Source organism: Dendrobates tinctorius, unplaced genomic scaffold (genome assembly GCF_039654945.1).
Source record: "Dendrobates tinctorius isolate UK_male_01 unplaced genomic scaffold, ASM3965494v1 ptg000057l, whole genome shotgun sequence".
In the NCBI taxonomy this organism is placed as follows: domain Eukaryota; kingdom Metazoa; phylum Chordata; class Amphibia; order Anura; family Dendrobatidae; genus Dendrobates; species Dendrobates tinctorius.
The window spans coordinates 405,001-417,310 of NW_027361725.1; the positions used below are offsets into that span (position 1 = coordinate 405,001).

At 45.8% G+C, this 12,310-nt stretch overlaps 1 protein-coding gene across 4 annotated transcripts in view; it reads left to right on the forward strand.

Annotated features, from left to right (window-relative positions):
* TMEM62 (transmembrane protein 62) overlaps nt 1-12,310 on the forward strand; it is a 69,034-nt gene that overhangs the window by 26,838 nt on the left and 29,886 nt on the right. For 2 of the 4 annotated variants that reach the window (XM_073577636.1, XM_073577635.1), the window contains exons 4-8: nt 1,089-1,134; nt 1,848-1,989; nt 2,835-2,959; nt 4,793-4,915; nt 4,997-5,152. In XM_073577636.1, the coding sequence (XP_073433737.1) occupies nt 1,089-1,134; nt 1,848-1,989; nt 2,835-2,959; nt 4,793-4,915; nt 4,997-5,152 (592 nt within the window). Of the gene's footprint in view, nt 1-1,088; nt 1,135-1,847; nt 1,990-2,286; nt 2,307-2,834; nt 2,960-4,792; nt 4,916-4,996; nt 5,153-12,310 lie in introns of those variants that run through there. The other 2 variants (XM_073577637.1, XM_073577638.1) reach the window with 2 other exon arrangements.

Genomic DNA, 12,310 nt, shown 5'->3' on the forward strand with positions numbered 1-12,310 from the left:
AAAGTACAACAAAACTAAGGCAGAACCAAAAAAATGTTCTGGAACATAAGTTGGTATGTGTGCAATATGTAAGCTCAATCTAATATGTCCAGAAACTATCCTTTTCTCTTGTCATACTTTTTTTTTTAATCCTCTTCATTAGCAGTTTGTCAGCACTATAGGTGCTGGATCTTCCTTTTTCCTCACTTACTAGCGTACATTGCAGCTTCCATTATCCAATAACTTTTTTTCCCAGAACTAAGCGCCTACCTCTCTATTATGCTGTATGCAGTATAACAGACCATAGAGAAGCAAGAAAAGTTGGTAATCGGCATGTGATATATCCGATGACCGCATGATTTCTTCCAAATGGAAGCTCTAGCCTCCCTTTAGATCAGGGGTACACAGCCTTTTCTGATCCAAGGGCCACATCTTAATGAACCAATCCGAGGGCCACACTAAAAAATAAAGCAGTGTGACATTTGTGGCTTATCGAAAGTATATTCCTTAAATGTCTGATAGGTGCAAATTCTACTTGCAGGACTTTTACCTCCAAAAATCAGTGCTCTAATGGTGAGGGTTTTTTTTTTACTTGGTTTAAGAAATAAATTCTTCTCATAAAACCACATAAAAAAACACTTCAAAGATTCTTTGAACAATTTTTCAACTGATTTTAATGGGAAAAGCTCTGCGCTGAGTTTTTCCACATTATATTGAAGATTTTGCAGAAATAGTATAAAAAGCTTTTTTATGTGGATTTTTCTGGAGGCAAACTGGTAAAAGACCCCATTCTCTTGATGCATGAGTCCACCGTCCACGCAGGGCACCATTACTACTTGCCAGACCCTGCTCCTCTGCTGCTGACACTTCTCTTCTGTGTGTGGCTGCTCACATAGAGAGAACCTCTGTTTTTGTGTCCGTGGTTGGGGGCCACAGAGAATGGCATCGCTGGCCGAATGTGCCCCCCCCCCTGGACTGCAGGTTGTGCACCTCAACTCTAGAGCCCACCATCCTGCTGGTCTGTAGATCATATAGATAAGCATCATAGTAGAAAATATGACTTTTTCTTATTTGTCTTGCCCTAATCTGTGTATTTTTGTGCTTTGTAGATTCATTTAACATTGCAGACCTGAGCAGCAGCAATAACTACTACAGGTAGAGAACGTGACGTTCTTATTGGGGTATGCGGAAGTCACCGGTGCTAAGAGGGGTCTAATCATGGCATTAAGATGCTTCAGATGTTTCGAACCTGTTGAATCCCCGCAGGTCCAGCACTGACGTTCTGGTGGTCCCACCCGGTGTTTGGTCATTAAAGGCCACCAGTGCATCAGTGATGAAACTTGGGAAGGTACTGTATGTATTGGGGTTTATTTTGTTTGTTTTTTACTTTTATAGACTTTCGTCATTATTTTTATTTTTTTCAAGTTCTGCACAACCACTTTAAGTCATATGATAGATTTTAATAACTGATTTCTCCCAGATAGTGGTTCCGGAAGCAAGTTGCCATGGTTTTCTAGTCTGATACAACCCATTTGACCCTTTCACAACATCTTCCGTACATGTACAGCATCTGCCGGGTGCTGCTGCCAGCTTTGTTACACAGCCGACACCTGCCAGCTAGCAGCAGTAACCACATCCAGAGTCTATCGCAGATGTTTAACCCCTTAAAGGCCGCTCTCAATCACTGACAGCGGCATTTAAGTGGTATAATTCCCCTGCCGGCTAACAGAAGTGATTGGGTCTTGTGGTATTTGCAGATTTTTATCCCTCTTAAATGCTGCTGTCAATCACAAAAGTTTTTAAAAAAGTAAGAAAAAGTTTAATTACTGCAACTTTTACATACGTAAATTCTTTTTCTTCATTTACAGGAAATATTCAGGATGGCAGAAGGAAGGCTCCTTCCACTACGTTCATCACACTCCTTTTGGAAATTATTCTTTTATTTGTGTCGATGCAACCCTAACCCCAGGACCCAAAAGGCCTTATAACTTCTTTGGGATAGTTAATCAGGTACTAAAGTAAATATTAATGGGATTGTCAAGAAAAAAAATCATCTTCATGTGCCCTGTTAGAAAAATGTGGAGCAGATGTTCTCTGTTTAGGACCCTCGTGTCTTGTTCAGCATGGAGAGGAACAATAAAAGACCTCTTCTGTCCTGCACACTACAGACAATCTCATGATGTAAATGCGCACCATTTAAAAATTAGTTGGTTAAAATTGCAACATTCTTGTTGCAATTTGCCTCTTACTAAAAGGACTTTAATTCAATAGTTTACTCTTTATTGCACAGGTGACCAGCTTCCTCTGCAGAGTGGCCGGTTACTTAGGTAAGGAGCAAAGGCCCTTTGCTTGCTCTATGCTTTGAAGCTTGCTCACGACGCTCTGAATCTGGCTTGATTCTGCTAACCTCAGCGCTCCTGCACTTTTCCTTTCTGCAGAGGTAACGCTGTCTCTGGCAATGGCCTGGAAGAGCGCTCAGTTGCTTGTAAAAGCGAGGGAACATTTTTAATAACAAAGACCAAAATGTCACCACAGCATCTGCTATAACTTATAATTCAAGGAATTCTCTTATTTAGTTTTCTTTGCCTCTCAAACATATTTTTCGAGCTCGCTGAAGACACTTGGTTAGCACCCGAGCATTTTCATATAACACCTTATCCGAGCACATTCGCTCTTTACTGGTTTTAGTGCATTAGCAGGTGGATTTCTCAATATTTCTCACGATTTATTCTATGTGACTGTTGAGAAATCCCCCGCTCATGATTACATCATCTTGTTCTATATACCCTTATTTAGAGGAAGATAACATATGACCATTTTATAACCAAAGTTGTTCTGTGTCCGTTTTCTCTTAGAATCAGATGCAGACGTTGTCCATGCTCGCTGTTGAGAGTCTTCATAGTAATCAGTCTGTGTGGTTTGGCCATTATCCAACTTCAACCATTGTGTCACCTTCTCCGGGCGTTCGGGCAGTAATGAGGTCAGTCTTCTCACGCATCATGAACTATTTGCTAATACACAGTGTGGACGATTAGCTGCACACAGAGGGGGACACAGGAACGTTTCTTCTTCTTTTTTTTTTTTTTTTATATGGCATACACCTCTGTGGGTTCAACAAAATAATCATGGCCTTTCTGGCATAATGAGAAAGCCAAAAGATAATGCAGCACAGTCCATATGCCTGCAGGGATCCACCTTCTCGGGATACAACAACCGTGTTCAGTACGGTTTAACAAACACTTCTCTGGAGCTGTCGCTTCCAGAAACAATGAATTCCTCAGAAGGCCGACTGTTTACATCTTAGTCCACACCCTGGGGTGGAGATACGGTGGACAACCTCCCGCTCACACATTGGCTGTCCACAAAACAACCTAGGCTGATTAACCCATCTCAGCACTTAGTGTGCTGGAGCAAACTTCCAAGTTTCAAATCACTGAAGCTAATAGCCTCAGTGACACATATCTCCCATCCAGCACTTTGCCAGTGACTTTGTAACAACAGATAACGTGGTAGAGATGTTAAATTCCTGTTGTTTTTGGTTGTTTACTTGTTTTAATTTTTGAAACCCCTCATCATTTGATTCCTTGTTAGTATTCTATATAGACAAAGTGATTATCTCCTATAAAGCGCTGTCACAGAAGCACAGAGATAGCAGCCATGGAGCGATGGGTGTCCAAATGGGTGAGCCGTCCTGATCACAACTTGAATGCTGTCAGTAACTGGCAGCAGTGTTTAAGGAGATAAACAGCATCAATTTGCCCTAGCTCTGGTTGCTGCTGTTATAGGCAGGTGCTGTCTGTATAACACAGCCGCCGTATGGAGGGGGCTCGGCTCCCACTGAGTACATCCGCACCTGACATAAACATTGTGTCATTCTTTGTACTAATGTCAGCAAAAAGACCAGGGCCATCTATTGTATGCTGGGTCCTCCTTATTCTCCCCCAACAGATGATATCGGAGGAGAGAAGGACTGGGCTGTTGTTTCTAGCTGTCAAAGGTGTTTGGTTGCAGCTCCCTCCAACACATGATTGCTTAGCTGAGTGTTAATGTACATTTATGGTCAAAAGGGTTTATTACCTATTGTGTGTATTGGAACAACACACAAAAACAGAGAACAAAAAGCAAATTGGACATAATATACAAAACCCCAAAAATGGGCCGGACAAAATTGTTGGCAGTTTTCCAAAATTACATTATTTTGATCAAAATTATGTTAACTAAATACCCTTATTATTACTATTATTACTACCTTCATGCAATTTTTGCAATATATTTTTTTACTTTTTTATTCCAGGATATTTGTTTTGAGTTTTCCAAAATTGTAGCTAAACAACTTTTGTTTCGGGCATGTGATGCTCATTCAGACTCACCTGTTGCAAGTAACAGGTGCAGGCAATATGAAAATCACACCAGGAATCATATAAAAAGGGGTGACTTTGACTCAATCTTTGCATTATGTGTCTGTGTGTGCCACACTAAGCATGGAGAACAGAAAGAGAAGAGAACTGTCTGAGGACTTGAGAACCAAAATTGTTGAATAATATCAACAATCTCAAGGTTCCAAGCCCTTATTGTATGTGGGGCAACTGGAAGAGTATTCTGTCACCCAAACAAACTTTCCGGCACCATATCTGTGATCAAAGCTTAAAATCATGCATTGTTAGTAGTAGATATTAAACTTTAATCATTGGAATGTGGTCATTGTGCCAAGATCTGAAAGTGTACATGTCAGTTACTTTAACATAACTTAAAAGTAAAATTTGCAAGACCTTTTAAAACGTTGTGCCACCTAACATTGGGTTAACATCCATAGCTCAGCCGTGGCGTACATATGTGGTCACCTGCACACATTAGGAGGGATGGCCCCAGTCCTGCACTCGCAGCACCTACAAGGGACATTAGAGCTGGAGCTGGGAGACTGGATGCACAACAGAAGGTAACACTCACTATACTGTTAAGTGTGTTACGGCTACACCCTGCTGGATGTCACATTATTACTATTTATTATCCCCTGCAGATTTCGTATCTTTGCCTTTGATCACGACCTGTTCAGCTTTGTAGATCTCCAGCATGAAGAATGGCCGGCAATCCTGATCACCAACCCTAAGTCGGCACTTTACTCCAATCCTGCAGTGGAGGCATTACAGCAGATCTTGCACTCCACACACATACGGTATTTCTCTTTTATCTAGCTTGGAAAATAGTAAGATGCTGTTTAATTCCTTTTTCCATTTCGTCCCTGCGGACAGCATCATGGAGGTAGTCCTCCCTTGACCTATAGCGGGACAGGATCACAGAGAGGCTAAAAGGCCCCTCCCACCTCCACCCTCCAGTGTTTTTCCTCTCCCAAAGGGGACGGTTGTATGAGAGGTTGCTCCATGAGGAGTGAAGATAGAAGGTGAATGTTTGACGGGGCCCAGGGGGAATCGGGCGGCTGGTCCAAACCTTCCCCCTGTCAAGTAGCCCGGGGCTGAAACTCTCCTGGGTGGGAGTCCCTCAGCCACAGAGACCAGGGCCAGGGGGATCGGGCGGCTGGTCCAAACCTTCCCCCTGTCAAGTAGCCCGGGGCTGAAACCCTCCTGGGTGGGGGTCCCTCAGCCATAGAGACCAGGGTGCGGACGAGGCCCCTGTGTAGAGCCGCTTCCTCTCGCAGTGGAGGCTCTCGGCTCCGACGCCAGCCTGCAAGCCACCGCTGCTTCTGGAAATCGTGTGGTGAAGGTCGTTGCTCCTCCGGTGAAGCCAGAGCAGGTCGGCATGCGTTCCACGGTAGAACGCAGAAGTGCAGAACGAGACAGGCAACAGGCTGGTTTCCTGGATCTCGTGGGGCACAGGAGAGGAAATCATTGGCAGTAACGCAGCATTCCTGACTGGACGCCGCTTCCCTCTATGGTGGGCTCTCGGCGATACCAGCTCCCCCTGGTTTTCTAGCAGGTATGGAGCCAGCACAGGTAAGAGCACGGTGTAATGCTGTGTTGATGGCTTAGGCCTCTGGGCGGATGCTAGTCTCATGCCTTTGTGCCGAAGCTGCTCATGTGCTGAGGTATATTTTCACATATACTGTATGCAGCTAAGCCTTGTACCTCTTGGCTATAATAAGGCCATATGTCCAGGTTACATCCCATGATTCGACTTAACTACGCCATCCATAGGAGGACACATGGAGTTAATGCAGCACAGTGTCTCCATGAAGATGGCCCTCCAGCTACAGCTCAGTAATTACCTCCTTCGGGTGGGGTCAGTCTGACAAGTGAGATGTTCCATTCAGAGTGGAGGTTTATCCAGAACCCTGAGAGATTGCTCTCTTGGATGTAACTGGGGGCCTGGTCTCTTGTTTGGCACCTTCAAGCAGAGACGCAGTCTGTCTGTGCCTCTGCACTTCATATTGCATCATATTGCGCTATGCATTATATTGAGTGCCTCTATGCTTCATATTGCATTATAATGCTGCTGTGCTTTATATTCAGTACCTCTGTGCATCATATTGCATCATAGTGCCTCTATGCATTACATTGAGTGTCTCAGTGCATGATATTGCCTCTATGCATTATATTGAGTGCCTCTATGCTTCATATAGCATTATAGTGCTTCTATGCTTTATGTTGAGTGCCTTTATGCATCATATTGCTGCTTCATATGGCATTATAGTGCGTCTATGCTTTATGTTGAGTGCCTTTATGCATCATATTGCTTCATGGTGCCTCTGCATCATATTGCATCATAGTGCTTCTATGCTTTATATTGAGTGCCTCTATGGATCAGATTGCTTCATGGTGCCTCTGCATTATATTGCATCATAGTGCATCATATTGCATCCATAGTGCCTTGGGGCATCATAGGGCAGCATAGTGCCTCTGTACATCATATTGCATCAAAGTCCCTCTATGCATTATGTTGAGTGCATCACGTTGCATCATATTGCAGCATAGTTCCTCTATGCATCATATTGCATCATAGGGCTTCATAGTGCCTTTGTGCATCACAATGCTTCATGGTGCCTTTCTCCATCATATTGCATCATAGTGCCTCTCTGCATCATATTGCATCATAGTGCTTCACAGTGCCTCTGCATCATATCTCCTCATAGTACATCATATTGCATCAGAGTGCCTCTAGGCATTATATTGAGTGCATCAGGTTGCACCATATGGTTTCATAGTGCTTCTATGCATCATATTGCATCATTGTGCCTCTATGCATCATATTGCATCATAGTGCCTCTCTGCATCATATTGCATCATAGTGCTTCACAGTGCCCCTGCATCATATCGCATCATAGTACATCAGATTGCATCATAGTGCCTCTTGGCATTATATTGAGTGCATCAGGTTGCACCATATGGCTTCATAGTGCCTCTATGCATCAGATGGCATCATAGGGCCTCTGCGCATCATAGTGCCTCTGCATATTGAATCATAGTGCTTCACAGTGCCTCGGCATCATATTGCCTCAGAGTGCTTCACAGTGCCACTGCATCATATCACATCATATTGCATCATAGTGCCTTTGTGTATCATATTGCACCATAGTGTTTCACAGTGCCTCTGCACCATATTTCATCATAGTGCTTCATAGTGCCTCTGTGCATATTTGAATCATAGTGCTTCACAGTGCCTCCGCATCATATTGCATCATAGTGCTTCGCAGTGCCTCGGCATCATATTGCATCATAGTGCTTCACAGTGCCTCCGCATCATGTTGCATCATAGTGCTTTGTTATGAATGAGTCACCGAGGAGGAAAAAACAAAAAGCAAGCTAAGCCCAGAAAACCGGAGAGGTTGGTAACTAGCGGATTGCAGACCCCTGATCCTATCCACAGCAACTAGCAATAGCCGTGGAGCGTGCCTACGGTGGTCCTAGACGCCTCGTCACGGCCCGAGAACTAAATAAGCCTAAAGAAAGAAAGGGAAAATCTAAACTGCCCCAGAGCAGACCCCAAAGCAATAGACAGCCCCCAACATGTATTGTCGGTGAAACAAGATGAAAACACAGACACAGGAAGAAAGATAGGCTGAGCAAACGATGGGGCCCTCGCTAACTAGAAAGGACAGGAAAGAAAAGCTGCTGTCTGCAATCACGCAAAAAACCCTGCCAAAAAGAATGTCCAACACGTCTGATAGAAAAAGGCCCTGAAGTCGCTAGACTTCAATTCACTATATCAGCACTCAGGTATATTCTGAAGACAGAGCAAAAGAGATCAACTGATCAGAGACAAAATGGGGATTCAGCCCAGTCCCAGCCAGGGCTGGCTGAACACAAAAACCAGACAAAAACTCATATGAACAATAGCAGAGAAAACTTAGCTTTAGGAAGGCAGGAACCAAACTGGAAACCAGGAGCCACAGTCAGGAAAAATCACCAGCATGAAACTAGGGAGTCGGCTGCCTTAAATCCAATCAGAAACTCCTGATGTCCAATCGCAGTCCTCTTCCTCAGGTGGCCGGTCTCTGCCATTTAGATCAGCTTCATTACCTCCCTTCACCAGAAGCCAGAGGCAAACCCGAAAATGAGCTCACAACAGTGCTTCATAGTGCCTCTGCATCATATTGCATCATTACATCACATTGCATCATAGTACCTTCGTGCATTATATTCCATCAGAGTGCTTCATCGAGTCTTTGTGCATCATATTGCATCGGAGTGCTTCCTAGTGGCTTTATGCATCATATTTCATCATAGCGCTTCATAAGTGCCTTTTTGCTTCCTATGACATCATAGAGCTTCATAGCATCTCTGTGCATCAGATTGCGTCATAATGCTTCGGGTGCATCAGATGGTATCATAGTGCTTTGGTGCCCCTGTGCCTCATGGTGTATCATTAGTGTTTCATAGTGCTTCATAGTACATCATGGTGCCTCAGTGCTTCATAGTACTTCGGGCGTTGTGGCTTTGTGCCTCTGGCTGGGGCCTCTGGCTTGGACCATCTTACTTGTGTCTTGTTGCATGGCCGCACCCTGTATTGTTGGCCTACCACTTTACATTTTGTCTCGGGCCCAGAGTCCTTGAGTTTTGGACCCAGATCCAACTTCTGTTGCTTCATTCTTGGCATCCGGGATAGCAAAAAAAAAAAACCCACCTATGCTTGAATTGGCCTAGTATAATAGCATTTCTTCCGTCTGGAACAGAACTCTCAGGGAGCTACTGCCTTGAGTGCTAAAGGCAAGTCTTTTTCATAATTAGCTTTAAAGGGAGACATACATCTTTGGGTTCATCCTACAAGGAACATACTACCGTCCTGGGAGCAGTAAATCCCAAGAGGGAGAAGGACAGAATCCTTCCCAGCTCCACATACAGCAATCAGACTAGTTGCCTTGATCAACATCCAGTAGACAGATTGTTGTCACATAAGTCTGTTGTATTATGTTTACCAGGGACTGCATCACTGCCTTTGTACCTTGTGGTGAAACAGCAGCACTGCGTTAGGTGGCAGATGATCCCACACTCACTGTTCTTACAGTAGTCAGGGCTCCGGAGATAAAGAATCGGTAACCAGGACTCTTACAGTCCATAGTCCCATTGCCTCACAGTAGGTAATCCCCCCCCTCTGTGATGGGGAGAAAACAACTCTCTCTAGCTATAGGGTATGGTTACTCCCACCATGGCAGTCTGGGTGTATAAATATCACTGAGAAGATTGCCTTTTAGGCTATGTGGGTATAGATGTGTGTGTATATATAGATAGATAAGTTGACTTATATATAACGTCTGGGCTAATGACTCGTATAGAGGCAGTTCGAAATAATCTCTCGTATCAGGATTTTTACCAGCAACCCCCCACCAACACCACTTTCATCGATTCCAGAGTCAAGACTCCCTGTGTCTAACATACTGTAGGTAAAACAGGAGTGATGTTCCACGTTTCCCTTTCCGTGCTTCTAATGAGAAGCCCGATGTTGGTAATGGCAGGAGATATTACCTGCCAGATAGCGTATTTCCTTAGTTTCTATAATATATAATATCCTTACTTGGGGTTTAGACATCAAAGGATTCGGAATAGACGTGATCTCCTGGATGAGTAATGTATGTGCATCCCAATGCTCTGCCATTATCCATGTACTAACTGTTACTGGTTTGATCTTCCCGCAGTCAAGGGTTTCTCTGTCTTGCAGGTTTCCTTGTACTATGGTAAGCTGATCTCTAACCAGGGTTTAACCTGAGCCCAGGAGGACCGATGAAGGAACAGTCTTTTGTTGTTAACCACATGCAGCGGATTACTGGTCTGTACAGTCCTCATGGTGTTGGGGCTGTGGCTATCACCATACTTTGCTGGGCAATAAGGTTTTTAAACCTATTCTGTGGCGGCGGTGTTTATAAGTATCTGTCACAACAACTATAATTCACTGCGGTTCATTATTGGTATTGGGATACAAGGGGTGTGTTTCACTCTGTTTCTGCTGCATACCTTGTTTACCACATTCATACTGAAATTGGCCATTATAGACATAGATCAGACACTCACTACGGTGTTTATCTTTGCAGATTTCTTTAGATATCTATATTTCTCCTTCGTCTCATTGGGGGACACAGGTACTGTGGGTGTATGCTGCTGTCGCCTGGAGACTTGACACTAAGTGAAAAAAAGAGGTTAGCTCCTCCTCTGCCGTATACACCCTCGCCCCGATTGCGGGCGGAAACCAGTTTTTTGCTTAGTGTCTGTTGGAGGCACACGTCGGTCTGTCTCAAGACTGATTTTTTATTTTTTTTTTTTTTTCTTTCTTTTTCCCCATGAAGATAAGACTGGGGCAACGGACCCTATTGAAAGGGTCCGATCTCCTCAAACCAACAACGGGCGAGCACGTGCGAGTGTCCCTCCACGTATCCTCTCCCGCAAGCAACGGGGATTTTTTTCCGGATGCTCCGTTTTTTCACAATGAAGATGAGATAGGGGTGACATATTATGAAAGGGTCCGATCTCCCCAAACCAGCAATGGGCGAGTGTCCCTCCACGTATCCTCTCCCGCACCGTGGGATATTGTCAGACCGCGGAGGTGAGATACAGGCGACGGACTCTATGTAAGGGGTCCGATCTCCCCAAACCAGCAACGGGCGAGCACGTGTGAGTGTCCCTCCACGTATCCTCTCCCGCACCGTGGGACATGATGCCGGACTTAGCGCTGTCCACCCTAGGGTATTGAAGCCCTACGCTGCACAGAGGCACAAGCGTAGTCCGTGCGGCCCCCTCTGCCCCACCAATGCTAAGGACTGCGGGGGTGAAGGTGGCGGACGGTCCCTCTCCTCACCCCTGCAAGGGGTTAGATGGAGCTAGGGTGCCTGCACCGTCCTTATCGAATAGAGCCCCCCTCCCCTCTACCTGAGGAATATGGCCAGGGAGGGCTCCTGTATCATCCGGGGATCCGGTTCCGGCGTGATTCTGGAGGTCCGGCGGTTCCGCCCGCCCCCCCACCAGGGCGGATGGGGGAATAACTCGAGGCCGCGGCTTCAGTGGGCACTAGGCCGCGGCCGGAAGTCCCCGCCCCCGGCATCACGTCACGGTGGCCCCGCCCCCTGTGGCCTGGGCGGACGCCGGAGGAAATTTAGGCCGGAACTAGGCCGCAAAGAGAAGACCGCCCCCAGGATCCTTCTTTTTCTTCTGGGGGCCAGCCTGCAGTACTGGCGCGCAGATTAAAGTGACGCTTCACACGCTGAGGACACAGGGGACACAGGACCGGGGAAAGTGCTGCCCCCCAGAGAGGCCACGCTATCGGGAACAAAGAGCGCCCTCCCCCCGGCGGGTTTTGTCAGCACGGAGGCCTGACAGGTACAACATGTCAGGAAAATCTAAGACACATATGTTCCTATATGCTGCATGCATCTCCTGTCAGTCGGCTTTTCCGCGGGTGCAGACCAAGCGGGTATGCGAAGCCTGCGAGTCCGAATGCGCTCAGGAGCCCTCCCCTGCGACCAAGCCCAGTGTACCAAGTCCCCCGGAATGGGAGTTATCACTGTCACAATCTATGGCATCACGAGAGCAATCGAGTCCCTTCGGGCCCCAGATAGGGGCAGGGACAGTGGCTCTCCTGTCTTAGAGGGGTCCTCTACCTCACAGGAGCCTCCGGCCTGCAGGGGCCGCTCTCACTTCAGGCAGACGCATGGGAAACGGACTCACACGGCGTCTCCCGGTCCAGAAATCTGTCTAGAAAATAACCACCCTAATTTAATACAGAAAGCATATTAATTAAATAAACAGAGCCAACTTGGCTAACAGGGCGGGTGCTGTGTCCCCCAATGAGCGTCTCTGAAAAAAGGATTTTACGGTGAGTTATCACAAAAATCCATGTTTCTTTTGATCTTCCAGATCATTTCTATATCTGGCCTGGTTCTTGCCTGGGACTT